At 39.9% G+C, this 24,610-nt stretch overlaps 1 protein-coding gene across 2 annotated transcripts in view; it reads right to left on the bottom strand.

The window, feature by feature from the left end:
• The window catches only part of LOC108234355 (cAMP-specific 3',5'-cyclic phosphodiesterase 4C), a 93,874-nt gene that overhangs the window by 63,895 nt on the left and 5,369 nt on the right, over positions 1-24,610 (bottom strand). Inside the window, exons 1-3 of one of the 2 annotated variants that reach the window (XM_037974202.1) lie at positions 24,169-24,183; positions 22,312-22,364; positions 16,572-16,762 (exon numbers count right to left, since the gene is read on the bottom strand). In XM_037974202.1, the coding sequence (XP_037830130.1) occupies positions 16,572-16,762; positions 22,312-22,326 (206 nt within the window). In that variant the 5' untranslated portion in view covers positions 22,327-22,364; positions 24,169-24,183. Of the gene's footprint in view, positions 1-16,571; positions 16,763-22,311; positions 22,365-24,168; positions 24,184-24,610 lie in introns of those variants that run through there. The other variant, XM_025005307.2, reaches the window with a different exon arrangement.

The following is a 24,610-nucleotide window of genomic DNA, read 5'->3' as shown; positions in this document are numbered from 1 at the left end:
AAAATAACCCTAAGCCATATGATTCTTCGGGAAAACATAATCTAGTCAAATCTTTCATGATTTTAAACCAGCAGAGACACTTGCCGTAACAACACTGACGCCCATTTTTGCCAATGAAACAAACCTAAATCTAAATTTATCTGATAACAGAAGATTTAAAGAAGCAGGTTCTTACAGGTGAAAAGAGGTCTGCCGTTCATTAGCTTCCTGCTTCCACCGTCTGACTAATCGGCACCGTGATTCCCGTCGACTCAACCCACCAAACAGATGTGCGCTGATGAGATGAATCGGAGCCATTATGCCTGCCGCCCCCTGTTTGCTCCTGGGTTGAATCTGTTGTCCTTGCTTCTCCTTTTACCAATCAAACTAAAGCAATTACAGATATTAAAGATTTATTATGTTTGTGTGAGGTGGCAGCCAGGAAGGAGCAGGTGGAGGAGGGCGAGCGTGACTGCTGCTAACAATCAGCAATCGGCAGGCAAAGGGGAAAGAATCGCCAAAATAAGCACGTCTGCTGTGGCTCAGAGTGTTAGACATACATATTATAGCATTTGTTTTGAATTTTAGTCTGTTTACATTGAGCAACGGCCTGATATAATTTCTGCTCAAATAATTCAAACAAAGCGGTGCTATTTTAAGGAGGGACCTCCTTGTTGGAAAGCCATTTTTAGGATAACATTTTCTTGTTTACAGTAAATCAAAAAGGCTTGCAACGAGTTTCCACATGCTCTTCTTCATGCCAAATCATATTTGTACCACCTAAATCAGGTTCTTTGGAAGTAAATCAGCAGCAACAGCTCTGATTTTGTGATAATCCAGAGTAAATGTTGCTCAATATCAGTAAAATAATCTTCTGCTTTGATTTATCTAAAATCAGATCCCACTCACACTGTTTATGAACAAATAACATCTTACCTGTTTTAGACAAACTACAGCTTAATGTTTTTGTCTCTTTGGGAAAGTTTAAAGCTCTGATAAAGCCTGAAGAGTGCTACTGCAGTTCTTAAACTGGACTTTCTTCTTGTTTCATGTTGATTCTGACTTGTTTTATTCTCTTTATGTATTTTGATGTTAACTGTAATATTTAGCTTGTAACTTTGAAGTCGTGTGCGACCAGTGTCTCCCTCATAAAAGAGGGACTTCCTGGTTAAACAGAGGATGAATAAATAAAATACAACAAAGACAGCTCTTTGACCTCGGTCTGGATGAGCTCAACTTGAGCAAAGACCAAAATGGGTTGCTGCAATCCTAAAACAACTCCAATCTAAAACATTTCACAACGATTCATGCAGATGCTATTTTATTAATCAATGCATTGTCATCAATTCCAAATTACATGGTTATTTATACAAAATGTATGGTTATTTGAAAGTGCAAATAACAGCAGCAGCTAGTTGTAACACTGCGCCTGCATCCTGAGGCACTTCCTGCAGGAAGACCATAATATTTCTGCCTGAAGATTTCACTGACAGGTGTGAACACTCGTTCTTAAAGCTGTCCACTCGTGACTGAATTAACCAGGAAACATGTTAGAGTCGAGTGTGAACAGTGCCACGGTTAACAGCTCTCCTCACACACCTTTAAACACCTCTTATTCTCTTCTTACAATTTCCTTGTTTCATTCAAACGCAGCCTGTTTGAATTCCTGTTTGAACATTTTCAATCCCCTTATCTCCGTGCGAAACATGGTTCGGTTTTTCCAGCCCAGAAACCAACACAGATTGAGTCCGACTTGGTAAGAAGATACACGATCGTGTAATGATGTAACAGCAAGCTCGGGAGCTGTTGGGACAGGTGTGTGGCATCTGACAGCTCTCTCAATTGCCAGAAAAAGATGAACAAGGGCGGCGTGTTTTCTTTTTTTTTTTTTCCTGATAATCTACCGCTTACAAAAGCAGTCAAACAAATGATAAAGGATTTGAGTTCGAGCTTCTAACAAGGGTGAGGTCAGGGGAAGGGCAGTGGTAGAGATATTTGTTCAGCTCACAGGGGACTGTTTGGTCATTTATCCGGGTTTACTAAGAGCTACGGCATTCATTATTCCAACCTGCTGTACCATGACCGACTCAGACGGCCCTGTATTCACGAGAAGTGCTTTACTCATCTACTGAAGCGCTCCGTCACTAAGCCACTGCGTTGTTGCTGCCAGATGGATCAGAAACTCTATTTTCTGCTGTGATTGCAAGCTACTCAGAAATGCACAGCAAACCCACAACCCACATAAATGCAAAAACAGCCCTGAGAGTTTTCTGAAAACTAAAGTCAGCCTGCAGGCAGTTTAACTGCACAAATTAAACCTTTAAATCCTCTTTTAATTTACGAAGAAGAAACATGTACGGCTTTTGAAGTGAAATGCTTTAACCGTCTAACTGTGTCTTCAGTCACAGAAAAGATAATAAAAGAAATTATTTACATCAGAGACAACACCTTTTTAATTCATTAAAAGTTTTAATTTCTGGTTTATCTGCTTTCCGTATATGACTGAATGAAAACCCACTGGGAGTAGGTTTTTGTCTGATTTTTATATTGGATTTACAACACGTGGTTATGATGGTTATGGTCATGGTTATGGGCAGATTTACGTGGGGGGGAGCAGCGTGTCACGTTTTATCATCAATATTCTAAATCTGAATATATTTATGTGGTGAATAAATAGATTTTTTTGCTTTCTACTGTTAATTAGCTGATTATTTGCATTTTAAAACCCAGGACGGACTTTCTATGCAAATTAAAATACTGTAACTGACTGAATTAGCAAAAATTAAATCAGTGCAAAGTAGAAAATGAATGCTTTAAAATTTACATTCTTCTTGACTTTCCTTATACTTCTGGAAGAGAGGAAAGAAACAAACTAATCAATAAAGTATTAATCTAAAACCAACGTTGGTATCGAAAATATTGATATTTGGATCGATCCACACACCTCTACTGTTAGGAGAATCCACCTGTCGATAACACAGCTGCACGGTCTACAGACGTAAAGTAAAGAAGAATAAAGTAGTTATGATTGTATAATTGTATTGTATTCTTATATAATAGGCAGCAAAAAAAGTACATTTACTGGACTCAAGTCTTCATCCCAACCATGTTTTTTAAACAAAAATATGTCCTTGTTAAGATGAATGTCCATCAGTATGGCCTTCTGTCTGATATATGTGAGAGTCTGAGAATTTGTGCGACTTTAAACAGTTCTAACATCAAATCAATGCAGTGAAATGCACACCGGCAACATTAAAATATGCCGTATACGTTTTCCTGCCCACGTTTTTCTGGGTTTTAAGGAGATATACAACAAAGGTGCTGCTTTATATGCCAGATAACACAAAAATATTGGAAATTAAACAAATGCTGCACTAATTAAACCTGTTTTATTAAAGGTTTTATTTATGCAATGACTACGTATTTGGACGTGCATGTCCTCCCATCCTTCCCGCAGCCAAGAATGAAGCGATCTCGTTTCTCAGTTATAAATCCACGAATCCTCCCCTTGCATCTTGCGTCTCACTGGGGATGTGATGCGAGTTGAGGAGGCGTGGACGGGAGGACGGAGGAGGCGAGGTGACAGGCGTTTAACAAAATAAAGGATCCCTCTGGGTCTCTGCGAGACAGAGGCGTCATCCAGTTATTGTTTTATTCTATATTCTATTTTATTCTTGCTACCATTAAAGGTGTTTGCAATAATGAATGTTTTATTTTTTTTGCTCTTAAGGTCAGATCAATATGTGACATATTTCTTCAGATACATCCTCCTGCAAGTCTCGTCTTTACTTTCTCTTTCTCTCCTCAAAAAGCCTTTTAGAAACTGAGATATTTTAAATTATTTAACTTAGATCCATCAGCGGGTCACTGGCAGGAGGATGGAGGAGACAAAACAAAGCTGCTTCTTTTAATTTTTTACGCCATATTTCAAAGTGCTTGAAAGAAACACCGTTTTATTATTCCTGCACTTATAAATATTTACTTCTCGTCTTGAACTATAAATCTAACAGTATCTGTCCTCTTTTTATTTTCCGGCGAACATGTTTATAAAATAAGCAGACGGCTTATGTAGATTTTTGAAAAGAAAGTTAAAAGTGTGCCAATAAACATCACATAGAGACTAAAGCTGAGGTAGAAGTTTATCAAGCCGGCGGCAACATCACCTTCCTGACTTTTTCTGGGTGGCTGATCTGTCGGGGAAATGAGAAAACAGCTCTGCCGAGGGCAAAACCACAAAATGCAGCAAGGCAACAAAGCTTTGTGACACGGACGTGCCTTTACATCACATTTATTCATCTGCTTTCTAACAAACAGTTTCATTACGAGCTGAAAGGTCATCTGCATTAAAGAAAACTGGAAGCTTTGGGCCAAAACTCACGCTTTGTGATAAATTACAGGCAAGGAAAAGGTTGCACGTTTAAAATTGGTTGAAGAAGTCTTGGTTATTGGGAGAAAAAATAGAAATCAACACAAAAAATGTTATTAAACAGATTTGTTTTGTGTTTTAGAACTAATGTCTGTGTAAATTATTTCTGACAGGTTTAAAAACCGACCCTTATTCTTCTATACAGCATGTTTCTCCCAACTCAACGTGAGGCTTGAACTCAAGAAACAAGTGAAATACACTGATCTAACTCCTCTAATTTAGAGGTTCTAGTGAGCAGAGTAAACTTTAACTTTAAATAATGACAAGCTGTTTGTTTTCTCCTGCTTCTCAGTCCGGTCCATCTGTCTCCCGGCTCCAGCTTTAAACACTGAAATCGAGTAAAACTCTGAGGAGCCCGATGGGCACATTTCCCAGGATGACTGCTTTTAATTGTTGTCTTCGATGAAAGGCTCCCTTTAATGAAAAAGGAGAAAAGTTCCTGTTTTTCTAGACAGAAAACTGTCAGAAAACGAGTCAGAAACCGAGAATATCAAAAACAGTAACGGAGAAAAAACAAATATAAGAAGCAGTGTCCGGTTATTTTATATTTAATCAATCTCAATCACATCTGATTATTCCTGAACGTCAGCAAACAGAATTAGTTCTTTGATTTTCTGCTGGTAAAATAATCTGATTTACATTTTTATTGCATTTGTTGACAGATGAGAGCAAAGTGGCCCTGTTAGAATATCTTTACTGTCACTGTCACACTGTTCAACACGTCCTTGAATAAAACAATGAACAGAACAAACACTGAAGTTTAATAAGAAACAATATGCAGCCACGCGTACAAACATCCATAAATGAATGCTGCACGTTAAAAACCAGACATTTCCAGTGTTGTAGACGTTTCTTATAAAACATCCGTCTGTTTGAAGAAACTTAGAGGTCTGCTGCGATTTAATAATCAAAAAGAGGATGTCGTGACCTCAATGAAGTACTTTTCTTGTGGGGTAACTTATATTTATAATTTAATTCTTGTGCAGAGACTGAAAACCATCATCAGTTATCAATCCACATCATGCATCACTGAGAATAAGAATTTGTTCGTTGGGTAATTAACTTAAAGATTAAACATCCACCCGGCTGTAAAATAAACACAGCTATAAACGTGACACTTTGTCCTGTTAAAGCAGAGAAAAAATGTCTTCGCAACCTTCAAGATGTTTAAAAATAAAGACGTTTATTATAAAAACTCAGCTCCATTCTGGTTATTATCAGCAGAAGCGGTGAGAGCATTTTCAGCTCGACTGCAGCCTGTCATTTGTCTCAGCGGTCTCCAGTGTCCTGACTAATTGTTGCTGGCGAGCAGCCCCGACGAAACACAAACCCAGAGTCTGAACAGAGTCTCCCCAGACCCCGTCGACTGTCCTCGAGCTGACGGCGTGGAAGAGAGATTCAGGCTGTTACACATTTCCTCTGTCGCCTTTTTAGTAAACCGTGAGGATAATAAATGTCCCGACCTGCTGGTCACTAATTTTCATCTTTTACAACCTCGAGTATTCTTTCAAACCTCTTAGAGCTTAAAAAAAGGCAGTGCTGATGGTATAAAGTGAAGCTGTGCATTAAAGCAAAGTGAAATAAACAAATCGAGAGCCAAAGGAGCTGCAGTCATTAGCTCTTAATGGTAGATTTTTGTCAGGATGTTCTGATTTTTAAGGCGTCAGTCATCAACTTAACAACCTCTTGAGTTGTGAGCATTTTCAAAACCCACAACATGACAGAGACACTCACTGAACTAAAGCATTCCCTCGTTTTATCACCTTACTGCAATATATCTACTTCTAATTTACTATAAAGCTTTTGCATTTCTTTATTTTTTTATAAATTTCATCAATTTAATCAGTAATTCTGTGTGCCAAAGAAAGAAAAATACAATATAACTGATTACTTAAGATTAAAGTTGTTTACATAAAACAATTAAAGGACCTAAGATGATCTTGAGAAGTGCCATTTTGGTTGAACATTAAAAGCAACTTTATGCACATCTCCAATGATCAGCTGAAGCTTGGAGTATGTGTTGTGAATGACTGTCAGCTACTACCACACAAAGTTTTAGTTCTTTATCTGAAAAACGGACTGAGTTATAGTCATTTTTGTACTGGTTAAGGTTGATTAGCTTAATCAGTTGTGGATTTACATCCAGTGATAGATTCCTGAAAGTTTCATTAAAATCTGCCCAGTGATTCATAAGATATTTTGCTAACATGATCTCCTTTTCGCCTTGGCAGTAATAAAAATACTCTCCTGCTCTGATTGTGTTATTTTTGTGTCACTGGTTTCCTTTTACGCCCGCAGCACCGTGACCATCAGCAGCCTTCAATTTCACGGAGCAGCCTTCCTCCCTGCGGTGCTCGCACCATTTAACAAGCGTCGATTACACAATTAAAGCAACGTCCACACAACAAGTGACACTCAGGTCAGCTCCAATAACAGGCACCGAACACGGCTACATACTTTCCACTAATCCTCCCCCGGCGATGCTGACAGCGTGTTTTGTGTCTTTTGTTAGCGCGCCTCTGGTTAGATAACATTCGTTTCTTCTGCACCCCCATTACTGATAACCTGCGAGGAAACCCTTCGAGCCATTATCCCTGGAAAACAGAACTCCATAGCAACAGGTGTAATTTCTCACTATCAAACAGTCACAAAATGTGCTTTTGAAACAAGCTGTTCCTGTTTAAAGTTGACCAGCGGCCTGAATGACGCTGTCGTTTTTACTGCTTCTTCTCTCGTTATCTTCGGCGACCACTCTTCCTCTCTGAGCGGCGACGCGCATCCGTCAGCCGTAACACAACGCCGAGGAGCCCTTGTGGAGGAGGTTGAGCCTCTGTTAATTCATTGTAATTCAGCCTGAAGAGCAGCAAAAACAAGTCACTCCCCGCCGGACACGCCGGTACAATCTGCAACATCTACGAGACAGACAGAAAGTCACGCAGTTACACGTCCTAACAGGCAGAAATGGACATTATCAACAGGACAAGATGAGGTTGAGGAGTAAATTAGGTCATAGAAGTAAAGCATTCACTTGCTTTTCACAGTAAAATAACAGAAAGACTGGAAAGCATTGCCCTTTAAGAAGCAATAACAGTGTGCAGCTCTTAATAATTCAACAAATGTATGCACCAAACCCAAGAAAGGTAAAAAAAAAATGACTGAGAAAAAAACTCTTGTTGCTGTAATATCCTAAAAAGGTTCAGCTGAGAGTTTTTACCCACACATATTCAAGGTGGTGACTGTTAAAGACACTATATCGTTTACAGAAATGATTAAAAGTAAGTTCAGAAGCATGAATAAAACAATAAAACAACTGGTTCACATCAGGTAAATACAGCCTCAGATAGACAATGTTATCCATTAACAAAAACTAAACCAAAATGAAGAATCAGGGTATTATAAGGCATAGTTATTAGACTGCCTTGAATGCTTAACAACTTTGCATCATTTGTTGCACACCATTTAATTGGGTTGAGGTCTGGACATTTTTGTTTTGTGTTTTTATTCCATTCTGTCATGTATAAGCAGCTGTGGGGGTCACTGCGTTGTTAAATGACACAATTTTAGTAAATATGTAGAGGTAAATTAGACTAATATATATGAGTTACTGATCAATTTAGTGACTGTAACTTCCTCAGGTCCCGTAGCTGCAAAACCAAGCCTAAAATCATCAGCCCTCCGCTACCGTGCTTGACAGTTAATTTGAGGTATTTATCCTAATATGCAGTGTTGGGTTTTTACCAAATGAAGGTAAGGTTAGGGCCAAATATTATATATCCTCTTTGATCTCATATGTCTGAAAAAACACTGATAAAGAAGCTTCCTGGTGAGTTCAGGAACTCTAAAATGAGCAAATGTTGTTTTCTTTGTTTTGTTTTCTCATCGCCGCCTGCAAAGTTGGTTCCTAACAACAATAACTTGGAGGGTTTTAGCATTTGTTTCCGCCTCTGTAGTAAAAGTGGAAACTGTGGTCATGGTAGAGCTCAGCTCAGAATACGTGGCTCCCTCTACACCAGTGGTGTCTAATCCTGGTCCTGGAGGGCCACCATCCTGCAGGTTTTAGTTGTTTCTCTGCCCTTCAGCAGATCATCAAGTTCTGCAGAAGCCTGTCAATCACTCAGGCATTCAAACTCCTGAAACATGCAGAATGGTGGCCCTCCAGGACCTGGATTGGACACCACTGCTCTCCACGTTGGACCAGCAAACGTGAAGAAATATAAAACCTCCCGACTAACAGGATTAGCAGCATCACACGTCTCTGTTCCCAAAGCTTCAAGACAGGGTATTTTAGCTGCAGGACTTGAGGTGAGGAAGCTTTAATTCACTAGAGGTCTTCACTTCGCCTTTCTAGACCTGGCTATATTTAAAGAAAAAACATGACAAAAAGGCAAAAGTCCCAAACGATCCGGTGGTAGCTGAGATTATCACTCGTTAAGATGCTTTATTTGCTTTTAGACGGTTTGTTGTTGTGCTGAATTGGTCGTATGTTTGGAGCTGTGGCTGCTAGTCGGATGGTGGTGATGGGTTGAACATTCAAAGAAATACAGACGATTTCAGAGTGTTTTTGCCTAAAATGCACATCTCTGGTTAAGATCAAACCCCTTCCAAACAAGCTATAATTGTTCAACTGTTTTCTAATATAACACCCTAAACTTTTAACTTTTAACAAACTGAGGCCTGTAGTTTCTTCAGTACGCTACAGTTTACGGTTTGATTTAAGATTCTGCTTAAACATCCACTCCTGAGAAGATTGTCAACTGTCTTCTTTCACATAAAGAGTGGTTTTTCTCACTCCAAATTGTTTAGAAATGTCATTATAACCCTCACTAAAGTGACAGACAGCAACAATTGCTTCTCTGAGAACATTGCCGACGTCGTTCCTTGTTATCCTGTAAAATTACTCTTTTGTTTTCTGAAGACCAGGAAAATCACCACGCCTTGTTTTCTTGAGATTAAAAGATATTGATCAACTACTTAAAGAGTGTCTTGTTCATTTGATTGCATCTATTTGTCACCTTTCACATCTGGTCACAATTGATTCCAGTTTCAGGGATTTTAGTCATAAATGATGGTAAGAATCCATAAAAAAAACTGAAGTCAAGGAATAATTGTGTGACTGTAGAAGCGTATTATCTTGTAGTAAATATAAGAGATTGACATTTTGAAGTCCTTCTATCCTAGCTTTTTCGTAAAATGGAATAAAATATCTTCAAAAGTCTAATTTTATGTCCAAACACTTGTTACAATGGTTCCTTCATTCAAGCTTTTTAATTCTTACGTACATTAGCCACCCACTCACCTGTGCTGCAGATAATTTATTTTTGAAAATGATTTGAGTCATCTGAAATGAAGCGTACACTGGCATTCAGAGTGGAGAAATAAGGGAAACGTATTCAGCGAAGGATAAAAGCAACGCCGGTGATGTTGTCGTCGGTGGCTCTGAAGCTGGCTGACTCACTGCTCTTACTCCTACCTACAGAACAGCTCAACCTGTTTGCATTTCCACCGTCATCATTCAGTTCAGCCGGCACGGAGAGCAATTCACACTTATGGGACTTTAAGCAGCGTGGAGGAGAGCGCTGATGGAGCTGAAGTAGCACCCTGACGGCGAGGCTGAGGGGAAACCTGAAGTGGGCAGCTCCAGTTTTACAGCAGACCATGCATTTGTGTTCCTGTTTTATTTTCTCTTTAGTTCACACAGACAGCGCATCATCTCACTACATTCTCACATTGTCTGTCACTGCACATATTCGCTGCCTGCATCTATTTTCATGCTTTTTTTTTTTTTCATGAAATCTGACGTCTCATACATACAAATCACTGTGGCTCAAATTCAGTCAGATAAAATAATTCCTGCCAGTGACTTTGTCCTGCTGCAAAGCTTGAATTTATTTATTTTATCTTTATATTTTCAGCTTCCTCTCAGCCTCTGCTTTCCTAGATTGGGTATTTATTAAAGCTGCTTCCACCTTTCGGACCTTAAAGTTTCAACTAAACGCTTCACTCACATGAGTTCATTTCGGAAGGTCACACGTGTCCATCTCGGAGTGGAGCCCTGAAGCAACCTGCCTACTGTGCGCAGCGCAGTTTTTCCGTGCATGACTGGAGTTCAGACATAAAGAGCCAAGGCCAAATTAAATTACCGAGCGGAGCACAGTCAGTCGCAGCGGTTTGTTCATTAAAGATTACTCTCTGATCAGCTGAATGTTCAGCTGTTGAGGTTCAGAGGTAAAAAAAAAGACATGTCCCCACAGCACAGATGTTACTGTATTTGCAGCCACAGAAGGCACAGCTGCAGAGAATGTGTGAACACAATCTATTTGCACTAAAGGTTTATTAAATCAGACGAATACTGAAATTAAAGCTCTAGCATTCTGCCGCCTGAGTTCATTTTCTGCTGAGAAATGAAGAAGTCGCAGCAGCAGTTTTGGTCAAACATGGAAAAAAACATTACGTGGACTCTCATGTCATATTGTGAGATCTGTTAGTGCTCAGAGACTGTGTTAAGGACAACTCTCAGCTACTAAAACACCAAAGTTTAGCTCAAAATGTGTAAAACTGACTGAGTTAGACACTTTTGTGTTGACTCAAAAAGTTAGTCAACCAGGGATTACTTTCTGAGATTTTTTTGCTAAAGCTACAAAGAAACACAAACACAGACACATAATCTGATTATATATACCAGAACAGACAAACAAGCTAAATGACGGATTTACTGCCCGTTTTAACGTTTTGCAAACGGAAGAATTAGAGTGTTGTGTTAAGTGTTGTTAAGTGTTTAATCGATACTAATTCATCTGCAGCAGGTCAATAAGCAAACCATATCAATCAGTCCCTGTTAAAGCCAGGTTGTTAGGCATCGTATTTCCATTCCTCTCTCTTTATCTCATCTTTCATCAGGGACAGAGCTTCTGACTGTATGCGAACAAGCTCTGACGAGGGACAAGTCACGGCACTGCTTGACGCCAGCGAGCGGCATCTGGGGAGCAGAGCTGATCCGACAGTGGGTTTCATTCCTGCTCAGCGCTGCTGCAGCCAGCCGTGAACAAGTTTTATGTTTTTTACAGCTTTTTCCAGGGGAAACGCTGTCCAAATGAACGTGACACAAGACACGAGAACTGAGCTGTGCACCTCTAGAATTGTGTTAAAGTGGAAATAGACCAAATCACAGCCTCTATGCAGGAAATAACACAATTTCGTACAACAAAAGTAACTAGGTTTACTAATTTACGTCAGAATGAATCTACTTTTGCTTTTCCTTACTCTGCGTGTACAATACCACGAAGAAAAAAAAGATGTCAAGCCATCAATATCTTCCCTGGCAGCCTTTGTGTGCAAACAAGTAAGAAAAGGAAGTCAGCGCCTCTCCTCGACCTGACTGATGAGGTTTACAGAGCGGTTTGCCGTGAGCCAAACCATCGCTCACATCTCCTACACCATCCGTCAAAGTGCAAGGAGCTGAACACAAAACCAAGCCTGGAGAACAGGTAGGCCCCCTCTGCAGGAGACACCCACTCAATCACACAGCCTCAAACCAAAACAGCTGAAGAGCAACGATTTCTTTCTTTTTTTTATTATTTTATTGGATAAATTCAGCAATCCACAGAACGCACGACTCAGTAATTGCATGTTTTCTGAACCTGCAAACAGGTAATTACACAAAATGGTACATTTTAATGTTTTACAAGCATACAGGCCCAAATTATAGCCTCTGGAAGCCCCCTGAGATACGCAGAACAGCAGAAACGGTCAGCAGCAGAACGGAAACTTATAAATATTGTGAGCCCAGTCTCTCATAGCGCTGCAGGTAGAACAAACGAGTGATAAAACATCACCGAGGGCACAAATTGTTGGGCACGATTTATGTAAATGTCTCCTGAAGACCAGCTCACTGTTCACTGGGGATTAATTCGGCCGAGGAAACAGAAGCTGTCACTGGAAATCAATGCCTCTCCAACACCAGAGACACTGTCTGTCAATGAAAACTCTAACGTGGAAATGAGCCCTTCTGCAAACACGCATTAAACTATATTTTAGCCAACAAACAGAGAGAAACGGGAAAAACAAGTCACTAGGACTCCGTCACGGTGACACGGTGTGGTTTAAACAAACAGACTGCCTGTTGTGTTTGTTATTTTTAATTATTTTATCTTTATTTAACTGCTGAGGTCATTTACAGAAAACCTTCAGGAGACATAAACAATTCACAACATCATGAAACATTTTATTAGGCAGTCCAGCCAATTAAAGGAGCCATTAGAGATAAAAGCAAGATATTTTTAAAACTTTTTTGCCTTCCTATTAGACTTTACAGATCTCCATATTCATGTACATTTTGCAAAATAAAATCATTGCACTTTATCTCCATGCACTTTAACATTTTATGCCGTAAACAATTTATTGCAGCTACAAATTACTCTAAATGTAGCTAAAGTAGCACATCAGTACTATAAAACTACGGATCCACGGAACATTTACTATTTATTCATGACTGTGCATTGTTTTGTTTTACTTTGTACCGTTTTTATCGTTTAATGAGTGGATCCTGCTACTGTTATATTATCACTTTGCTGATGATACCTTGGAATTCTGTTCTGTTTGAAAAACACAGCAGGATGAGAAGGTTTGGTTGCAAACATCAAAACATCAATTAGAAATAAGATAGATAGATAGATAGATAGATAGATAGATAGATAGATAGATAGATAGATAGATAGATAGATAGATAGATAGATAGATAGATAGATAGATAGATAGATAGATAGATAGATAGATAGATAGATAGATAGATAGATAGATAGATAGATAGATAGATAAAAAAAAAATTTTGGTGTTTCTAAATTATTATTGTAATCTTGTTAACCTCTGGCTTTAGTTTCAGACTCACTAATTCTTTACAGCCCATTTCTTCATGCTTAATAAACTATGACAGATAAGCACTGTGAGAGCAGAGACTAACAGTAAAGTATTAAAGCTGCAGCTTTGGGAAGCCTGACTTTAGACACTTCCCGGAGGGGGGGTGGGGGGGTTACCGTCTCAGTGATGAGGGCCAGGACATGCGGGGCTTCTTCAGTCCGGGTCGCAGCTTCTCCAGGGTCCGGTTGCGGCACAGGTACCGCTCGCTGTCCGAGTTGAAGCGCTGTTTGATCCGTATGTGAGTCCTGGGCTGCCGCCACAGATGTTTGGGCGGCTTGGCGAGCCCCGCGCCCTCCCTGCTCAGCGTGGCGCACTCCATTTCATCTAACAAACTTTACTTTTTTAATATACTGATATATGTTTATCTTTTTTTCTGAGCTGAAACTGCGAGGAGAAAACCGGACGCTGTGAGGCTGAGGAGAGAGAACCACGCGCCTTAACAGATCGGGGGGAGCTGCTGCGCGCGCGGCATGTTGGTGCGCTGCTGTCCACGAGCCGGAGTGCTGAAAAGCCACCGCGTCCCTCCCTCCTCTCCTCCTCTCCTCCTCTCCTCCTCTCCTCGGTCCGTCTCTCCTTTTTATCTCTCTCTCTCTCCCGCCCTCCTCACCCCTCGCCCCAGCCTCCTCCTCGCGCCTCCATCTGTTTCTACAACTGTCAATCTGCCAATCATGGCCGCTCCACCACATTGCGCTCTCTCCGGACTGGATTTATACCAAACAAGGCAAACAAAGCAGGCTCACAGGAGTCAGCTGCATTTTGTATTTACTGCTTCACACCAAAATGCTGACAAGTCGCTGCTTCAAACCTATATTTGTATTGATTTCAGTTTTTTTTCTGTTCCAAATATGAGCACAGATGGCACCACTTTTGTTAAGAAACTGCTAACTTCTTGTGTCTTGTATATTATTAAAGGCCTAGCAGTCCTTTAAGGAATGCACGTTGCCCGCAGACTTAGAGTGTTAAACTAATATTGTTAGAAATAAGGAAGATTTCTTGATTACATGTTGTGAATGACTCTCAGCTGCCATCACACCAAATGTTAGCACAATGTATGTTTTCCTGTTGTCTAAGTTCAGTTGGCTGTGGCAGCCATCTTCAATTAGATTGGCATCAGAAGTTATTCAGTTGTCCAGTCTTTAATTTCTGCAGATTTCATCCAAATTTGTCCTGTGGTTCATGACATATAGTTCATAAACACATGCACACACATAAACCCGGGACACATAATTGTTCGCCTTTGCCTCATAGCGGCGGGCGATATTGAAGGAAAGCAAAGGAGAAAAGGGTTAAAAATCCTGTCACTCCAGCCTTTCAATCAGAACCGGACCATAGTGCCTGCAGATTAAAAATGTGTGATATTAAGAACAGGCATTTTTCAAGACACCCACATTTAAATTCTGAGCTTAATACAGGTTCTTCTTCTTTATTATGAAAAGTAGCTGCACGTACCGGGCTGTAAATTGTATAAAATGAATAACAAGCACTTCCTGCCTTAAAGTCAAATAAATTAAGGTTTACCAGTGTGACAGGAGAGCATCATGTTCATCAGCCTGAGGGGAAAATATGATCTCTACTGTTCACTAACAAGCTGTTTACCCCCAAAAAAAGATTTTCTAAATACAGACGCAAGGAAACTAGAAGGTTTCAGATGGAGAGAGAGACACAAAGACTCACACATGTGACTTTTCACTGGCAGGTTTCTTCCTGTTGTTGCAATAGCTTTCATTATCACCTCAACACACAAAATACACTCCACCTTTCTCTGCATGGGTGCAAAGCTGCTACCTGTGCTGTCACTCAAAAAGCTTCAGCTGTTTCCTCAGTGTCCACCTGCAATGAACCTGAAACAGGAAGCTGAACTTGGAGCTAATAAGCTGAGGAAATTCTCCCTGCCTGACTTCAGCTTAAGAGTGACTGATCAAACCAAATATCCTGCTGAATGTGTCACTGCTGAGCTGAAATCACATCACACCTTCAAACACAGACCGCATCACCTTCTGCTCAGCAGTGCAGCATGATGAGGGGGACGAAGCTGAGGTTTAGAGACCACAAAAGGCTGGACAAGCATGCATAGAAAGCCAGCTCAGCCGACTGTCAAAACTCCCACCCACTGTGGGAAATGACACGTTCAGGTTAGACAGTGGAGCTCGATTGGAAAGAAACTAATATCTTGATCTCTAAACAACACAAGAGGCCTTTTCTTGCATGTCTAATTAGGCATGCAATTATTCTTCCTCCTGCTGAATTTGCATCTGCTAGAAAGCAATTTTCCTGGTAGGAATCATCTGTGGTTTTCTGATGCTCACTATTTTCTTGTAGTGAGCAACAGATGCTGCAAATTAACTCCCCAGAAGTCCAAAGATTTATCATCAGCAGTTAAAAAAGGAAAGAAAAAAAAGAGAAATCTTAAGTAGCATAGACTTTAATTGGAAATAAACAACTATTTTTAAACAAACCTTTGATTATACATTTCACAGAAGCCTTAACTGTAAAGTGCTAAGCTTTTAAATTATGCTGCTCTGTAATTAAGATTCATAAAAATCAGCAACAACATGTAATTATGATGCATGCAGTGTCAAGCTGCGCAATTTAAAATATAAACACCAAAACACAAGAATGCAAAACAGCAAAAGAAGCTTTTCTGTGTGAGTAATCCACTGAAGTTAGGAGGTGTATGGCAAGCAGTTGTATCATATAAGCACCATTTAAAAAGTATTGTAGCAAGAAGTTTACATATGTATAAAATACTTTCTCATAATAGAGCTCAGTTAACTGAAGGCTTCACATTTTATTTATTTTATATTTTCTCACTGGGAGACATTCTTCAGTTCAGTTCAGTTCAGTTCAGTTGTATTTTATTTTGCACAACTTGTTTTCATTTTTCTTTTTGTCAGAGATACCTTCCTGACTTACTCTATACAATTCAGATTAGATAAAACACCACTAAAGTATCACTTTTTTATTTAATTTACCAGTTGACAAATCCTGCTATATTAGATCCTCCCCACTAACGAGAGTTGGGTTTGTTACCTCTGCTTCTAGGAGTTTTTGTCAAAAAAATAAATAAATAAAGTACCATTTGTCATTTGTTTACTTTTTTTGTGACCCTCATACCAAGGCACATACCAAACTGTGTCTTAGGTGTACCGTTACACCCCTTGTTGAAATAAAAACAAAATTAATGAACAATCGAATCACAGGATGTGAAAAAGACAGCCGACAGCCTGAAACCCAGGGAGTGTGTGTCACTGACCGGTGCTCGTCGTGGCCGGCCAATGCTTGGCTGTAAAGCTTCTCCAGTCGGTCCAGAGGAAAGCTGTGCACTCCGGACTGCCGCCACTGGTCCTGACAGGAGTGTCTCCTCCACAGAGGTGGAAGCGCCAACGTGCCGGAGAAACGTCTCCGCACCACCTGGTGGATGGCTGGGAGAGACTCCCGATGACCCTGAAACCATCAATGTGATAAGTTTCAAAAAGCTGGACTTTGTTTATTTATTGTTATACTGCAGTCTGTAAAATAAAGAAAAACAAACAGAAAATGTGATGGAGAGAAAAGGTTTAGGAGTGCTCGGGAACTTAAAGGACTTCGGCTCGATCATTAAACTGAAAAGACTGAAAAACTTTTTCCAAAGTGCTCCTAAACGCCAGACATAAGCAGGGACACAGAAATATTTCATGAATAAAATAAAGAAATTTGAAAAAATGACAACAAAGCTGGTTCAGCTTATCATTATGTCAGCTGTTCTCATTTGAGTCCTACCATCTTACCTGTTTTAGTTACAGTTTAGCCAATTTTCAGCTTTTAGCTACGACTTTGCTACTTTTATTTTTTAGCTGCAGTTCTGCTCGTTTTAATTCCTGTTCTGATTGTTTTTACTTCAACAGTCACTCAGCGCTCGGCATTCACTGCATTTTCACAGAAAACATTATTACTTATTTGCTTCAGTTCTGTTTTTATCTATCAGCCCATTTATTCTTCCTGAACAACACAAACACTTCAGCTGCCTTCCCTGCAGGTGCGTTAAGCCCACCTGTGCAGATGTAGGTCAGCAGTAGGACACAGTTTTTGTGGTGTGTTCAAATCCTCTTTATTTGTCCAGGCACAGCTGAGGTGAGGAGACACAACAGGAAAAGCTGCTGCCTTTGCTTTTTCTTCACGTATGAAACCCTTTCAGAACTCCTAACACATTTGCATTACTTGTTCTCCACCAGGCTTCACACAAAGCATCTGATCAGAAAATGTTGTCACCTTCTGCATATATCGTAGATGCGTTTTGCTCCACTGCTTGTTGTGCACTTCGTCAGGCACAATAAGTAAACAACAAACAAACTATTCAAACATCCCTTTCAGAAAACATTAGCGATGGGAAATAATCATAATTATGATTCACTATCTCATTTATTACAATTACCATGATTTACAAAACATTACCGAGGGTGCGTGCTTACAAATCCTGCAGACACTTCAGATAAAAAGTGTGAAAGCATTACAAGCTGACATAATCACTGTCACAATTATAAATTGTTCAATAAATAACTCATTGCATAAACAATGAATAAATGTATTAGTTGAGGGACACGAGGCTGTTCAGTCGGCCCCTCAGGGTACAGCAAACACAACACAAACACTTTTCACATTTGACACTAAGTAAGTAGTTTGTTTGTCTTCTTGACTGAGCATCAAATTAGCTTTGTGGGTGTGTGTTTGTGTTTGTGTTTGTGTGTGTTCTCCCTGCAAATCCATTTAACATCCACGGATGCAGCGGAAACTGATAAGACAACAGGAAGACAGACAGCAGCTTTGTCTAGCAGAGAAAACAACGGCATGTTTGCGACTTTGTGTCAACAATAAACAACCAAAATGACCTCTTACAACAAAACAAGTCAAAAGAGATTAAAGGAACCAAAAAACCATGTTCACGCTAAAATATATATATATATGCTCCTCTTTTTTCCCAACAGATTGGCTTCTGTCTTGGTGTAATTTGTGCTTGGGCTGAGATCTGAGAGGTGACTTCAGTCAGGGCTGATGGATATCGATCTACCGTTCAGAGTCTCTTTTTCCTGACTGGTGCTGTCAGGCGTCAAAAACAAAGCATAACTGTCAGGTCCTCACTTCACCTCAGGCCACATCACACACACAATTTCTCAGACGGCCCTCTGTCTCCTCCTGTCTCTTTTAAAACCCTGTTTTACCTTCATTTTCCCCCCTTTAAGTCAACCCTGGCACGACAGATTCGTCTGAAGATCCTGTTACAATTGAGAAGTTTGTAAAAGATGTTTCCCAGCCTTGTCAGAAACGTTGCTTACACGTGATCTGTGGATAATGGAGGTCATCTGTAGTGTTGCAGAAGCCATCGTGGCAGGAATAGAAAATACAAAGATGAGTTTCTCACCTCCTCGCAGCTCTCTGAGAAGTAGGTGTGAATACTGAACGCTCGATTTTGGGCCAACCAGCTGACATTTTGATGAAATGTTTCAGCAGCTCAAACTGACCTCATATTAGGTGTCCAAATTTAGCCTCTATAGGACATTTTTAAGCAAGACTTGCAGCTGGAGTGAGGTAAGACGAAGCTGCAGATTTAGGCCTCTGTCATTAACGTGCACCCAGAGTGGGCCAATCACCAGCGCACAGAGCACAGAACCGATTGAGGATGCATGTAGGACAAATTTAGAGGCGGTCCGGGGCCTTTTTAGCCACATTTTTTAAAAAACTGAACCATAATCACAACAAAGACCCTCGTACTGTTTGAAAATGTCTACATTTATGGACCAAGAATGTCAAACTTCATTCACATAACTCTGAACAAAACTATTTACATGTTACTTGACAACTATTTTGGCATTTTATTGGCCAAAATGAATTGCAGTAAATTGCATTTCACTGCAAAACTGTGTACAACCATCTGTCCTTACGTATCCAGGTGACGTAATTTATCGTTTTTTAGGGTCTGGCACTTACCCTTGCATGGTGCAGCAATGAAATCTGTTTGTTTTAGTCAAAATGATGCTAAAATGTATTCTCCACAACTATATTTAAAATCCAAGTTAAGGGCCCACCTCCAGTATTTCAACTCTACCCAGGATTGATTACACTGTCAGGTGTGAACTGTCCATTTGTGATCAAAACAATCAGGTCTGAATGGGAACTTGAATTCCACATGGATAAGATGCTAAGAGTTGTTTTCAAGGGGATCGTTGAAGAGACGACAGACGATGTTAACAAAATCAGTTTTTACACTCTCTTCTTATCAAAAATATTATTTCCTGTGTTCTCTAACTGGGTTACTCTGAGAAATGAGGTTGTGCTTCCTGTGTTCATACAGCTGGTAATTAAGTTTTATCTTAAATTCTGTGATTCTGCAGCAAGATAACAGTGTTTCACTTACGGTATCAGATTTGTGTGTACTTACCAATCATAGTCTCCGGTTTAGCAGCTTTGTCATTTTAAAGGTATCACCAAATATTTGTCCTTTCTTCCTCATGATCATGCCTTTTCAAGCCAAAGGTTTTATTGTTTTTACATCATCAGAGTCATAAGTTTTGATACAGTAGAGCAGACTAAACAAGATGTTAGGTTTATTAATTTCCCTGTCAGTCAGTTTTCTTATTTGCATGTAATTCACTGTAACGCGTTATTTAAGGGCAGGTGATTTATTAAAAGACCTGTGAGTTCACGTGGTAACTAACTTACACTGAACTGGTTACTGTGGGACAGAAAATGGCTTTATTTTGTTTTTACTGACAGGCCTGCGTCATCAAACCAACAAAAGGTAGCTGGTAATACTATAGCTGCTGCACCGAACCCAGTTTTCTCTGTATTAACTCGCAATAATCTGATATCCTCTCCCTACAGTTGACATTTTGGAGTCCTATATAAGATTATTTACAGCACCACCTCTCAGGTTGGCTTTAACATGTTCCTATTTTTTCTTTGAGGCATTTCAGTGTTCTTTTTCCTCCATCCCTCCCACCAATCAGAGGCAGAGAGGAGGCAGCTGGCTGTGTTATCACCTGGCCCAGTCTCCTGCCACGCCACACACAGGAAGTGGGAATGAGATGGAGGCAGTGAAGCTTTCGTGATCAGATGGGACGGTGGGCTCTCAGCAGGTTCTGTCCTCGCCACGCTTCTCCGTTAATCAAGAGTGCTCTGCGTGATCAATGCGTGTGAGTCACAAACATACCCAAAGTGCTTGTCATATGTTCGGCTCAGTGTGGCGCAACACAGCGAGACTTAAACCCCACGTCTCTGCTCCATTAAGTCACAGAGAAGTGGCACATCACCGCTGAGTTCACCACTGTTGAATGTGCAGAGTACAATAACACCGACACGACAACGTCCTGGAACAACCTTTAGAGAGCTTTTCCACACATCAGAGGTAACGAATGAATGAGCTTTTCTCTCATTTAATTTTAGTCTCTTTGTTTCTGATGCAGGCCGTAATACAAGACCTGTCCTTTCATATGCTGAACAACATCCCCTGATGAAATCACAGTTCAAATCTGTAGTCGCACACTCCAATCTTTAGTTTAAAGTAAAATAAAAATAAAATCATCTGGTTCTACTGCAACTACGAATCAGGCTGAAACAACCTCAGACAACAACACACCACATCACAGTGTCATTATTTTCTCAACAACGACGAAGCCAAGATTCAAATAAAGTGTGAAAACCAAGTACACGCTGTGATTCAACAGCCTGTAAAACAGTGGTGTCCAGTCCTGGTCCTGGAGGGCCACTATCCTGCAGGTTTTAGGTGTTTCTCTGCTGTGACACACCTGATCCGACTGACTGAGTGAAGAACAGGCTTCTGCAGAACCTGAAGACCTGCTGAAGAGCAGAAAAACATCTAAAACCTGCAGGATAGTCGAGCACCAGGATGAGTAAAACATCTTTATCAGATAGAGCTTCAAAATATTAATAATACTGACTGAGTTCATTGAGGTTTGCTGAAATTTGTGTACAACTGTTTAAAGTTTGTATTGAGGGCTGTCTTTGTGCGACACCTTGTTTCTTTTTAATTCACACAGTTTGTTGTAGATTTACTGCTGTTTTTGTGATCATTGTCTTGTTGGACAATCTAATTTCAGGAGTTGGAAAGACGGCCTCACTTTTGACTTGAAAAGACTTTCAAACAAAGAAGTTTATGGTCGACTCAACTTCTGTAAAGTTAAGGTTCTGTGGCTTTAAGCCAAAATGATTAAACTTCTACCACTGTGCTTGGCAATGGCCCTGTGAATTACAAACATCTTTACTTTGGTCTTTTGGTTTGTTCAGATGCAGCTTTGCAAACCTAAACTGTGTTTTAGAAACAATCGACAAACCTTCTGAACAAACTACACTTTTCAACGTTTATCGACATGTACTGTCATAAGTTTTAACATTTAACATGCTTACAGTGAGCTGTAAAGTCAGAGGTGAAGCCCTTGAGCTTTTAATAATTTCTCTGACCACTGCACAGCTCTCAGCTCTCATTTCTTTATTTTTGCTTTCTTAGGCAAGACGAGTTTTTATGTGTGTGGCTGTGTGAAGCCTTGTCTCTGAGACTCTGAGTTCCTTTATTTAATATAAAAGCCCCCACAGGCACATTAACAAGATTCAAAACTTGAGTTTCAAGATATTCATTTAAACCTTTGCTTTAATTTCCTTCTGCATACATTTACATCCTAATGGCTGGAGAATAACTTTGCAGTCTTTGAAGTAAATTCACGATTCAACACAGAGAAGTTATATAAAACAATTCTGAAATGTTTATCTCTGATTTACGTACGACTGATTTCATTTGTCCGTCTGTGTGTTTCTGCGTGACTTTATTAACCACGAAAACAGACACGAAGTAGAGATAAACTTCACGAGTGAAAATGGGCCAAACCTTTGACAGCCGCAGAGTCACGCTGATACTTAGATAACAGATATGACTTATTGCTGCAGCAGGCTTGATGAAGGGTGTGTGTGTGTGTGTTTGTGCACAAAAAGCAGAGACAATTACCTACCTGGAGCCTGGACATTGCTGATGGTTAGGTGTTGCAACAGAAAGAGACAGCAGCTGAAACAAAAGAGGACAGTGAGAGGTTGAGTTTAAGTGATATTCTCCGTGATTATCCCCCGCCACCAAAAAGCAAAAGGCTTTTAATAATAATTCTACCCTAAAAAAAGCACAAATATAGCTATAATTTTGTCAGCTTTACAGATACTGAGCTAAAATTTGGTGTTGTAGTAGCTGAGAATCATTCATAACACATACTATGATAATCTTGCACACAGGATTCCTTCCAGTGGATACAACTCTGTCACTTCTCAACACAAGACCATGTAGTTTAAAATCCTCCCTTCAAGGAACGCTAGGCCTTTGATTTTAATGAAGCAATCTTAAAAAAAAACATCAAGAAGCATTGATCATTGTGAGCAGGAACTTTCTGAATCAGCCCAAATCTAAATGTCATTAGAAACTTGGATCTTTTCTGTCTTTAAAGCGCTCGACTTTATGTGATTCATCTCTGCCACCTGGCACTGCCATGCACTGAAAATGGATGGATGGATGAACACGCCAGAGGCTTCTCAAAGGCTCGAAAGCTTTTCCATCAACCCAGGAAAAGTGTCTTTTATTGCTTGTTTGTTTATCCTAAAGTCCTTTCCACAGAGTCTTCAGCCCACACAGGCAGATAAAAATGCAGTGCAAGAAATACAATTCAGTTCAACAAACATTTTATGCAAAAGCACCGGCAGGAAAATGTCTTGTCTTCAGTTTCAGAACATTTACCTGGTTTAGAGCTTTACATAAGGGATGATAATTAAATGGTAAAAATGAACTGCACTTGTGTGGCCTTTTAACCTGGGAACAGCACAAATTGGCTCTCATTACCATCTAATCAGGGTTAGCATCAAGGATCTGAGAGACCTGTTGACCTTTAAAACATCTGACATTTAATTTATAGGATCACCCGGTTGTTTAAGACCTCATATACAGACTTTGTTTCGAAAGACTCTGAATCAATAAAATATTAGATTTAGAGTTAATATGTTCCTCAGTGTGTTGGACAGGAAATCTGCTTCTTAGGTCAACATTAGTTTGACTTTATCAACGTGAACACAAAGACAAATATTGGAACAGTGGCTCCATTTGCTTGTATAGCATATCGTAGGACTGGGGGATTATATTCTACCAGTAGAGGGCAGACTAGCTTATGACCATTTGACCCAGCAGACACTACCATGTCACCCTGACATTGCTATACTCTCCAAATATCTTCCAGACACAGATAAGGGCTTCTGTCATGAGAGAAAATGTGCAGAATTTGTAGGGGAAAGCCTTTAATTGAGAACTTGCCCTACTTTTATCTCAACCCACAAATTAGCATTAATGACAGTTTAAAACCCTGACTATTGTCTGTTGAAGTATGTAAATATTACCCATTAATGACTTCTGTCCTTATCAGTCTTTTTTTAACTTCCCTTGATTCACGGAGATTGTCTTCCGACCCTCCCTTGGTGTTTAAACCTGAACTTTTGTTGTAACACAGATCACGTCTTCCTCCAACATGCTGGTGTAGATTTGCACTCATCCAGAGAAGTTTAAAATAAATAAATAAAGCATCTGGACTTCTATTGTGCAGCTGAAGACGTTTCACTTCCCATCCTGGGAGCTTTTTTCAGTTCGAAGCTTTAAACTGCACGAAAAGCTCCATTTATGCAGCTGAACTCATGTGCAGATTAATGCCACTCCCCTCCCTCCTGAGGGTCATTAGGGTCCTTGTTTGCCCCTAAGTTTTAGAGGTTTTCTATAGCTGTGTAACAAAAAGCCACACAGCTAAAGATTAATGAAAGAAAAGCGATTTGGAGTAATGTCTCACCCACTTCTGAATCTTCATTTCCAACAGCTGCCAGTTCAGCTTCCTTACAGCGAACGAACAGATAAATACAGAATACTACAAGTACTGCTAGTGCTGTGAGAAAAGGAAGTATTTTCACCAAATCAGCACATTTAAAATGACTTCAGTTTTTGCTCTTGTGAAATCAAGTCCTGACAGTTTGGCATGAGTGCCAACACAACCTCTGAAACATTTACAAGTTTCTGTTCTGAAAACAACATTTAAGTGCATCAGTTTATAAAGAAAACATGTAGAAATAATTCAGATTATCTGCAAACCAAGCCCGGGATTAAAGAGTTGGTTTGAGTTTGGTTTTCAGTTCAGTTCTAATACAGATACACCCTGCTGCACTATTAGCTTTTTATTCCTTTAACACTTTAAAACGTTTTAGGCTGATGGATCAACTCGTCGGAAAGGAAATTGC

This window comes from Kryptolebias marmoratus, linkage group LG24, assembly GCF_001649575.2.
Source record: "Kryptolebias marmoratus isolate JLee-2015 linkage group LG24, ASM164957v2, whole genome shotgun sequence".
NCBI lineage: Eukaryota > Metazoa > Chordata > Actinopteri > Cyprinodontiformes > Rivulidae > Kryptolebias > Kryptolebias marmoratus.
The sequence above is the reverse complement of the archived record's forward strand: the minus strand, read 5'-3'. Positions and strand labels throughout refer to the sequence as shown.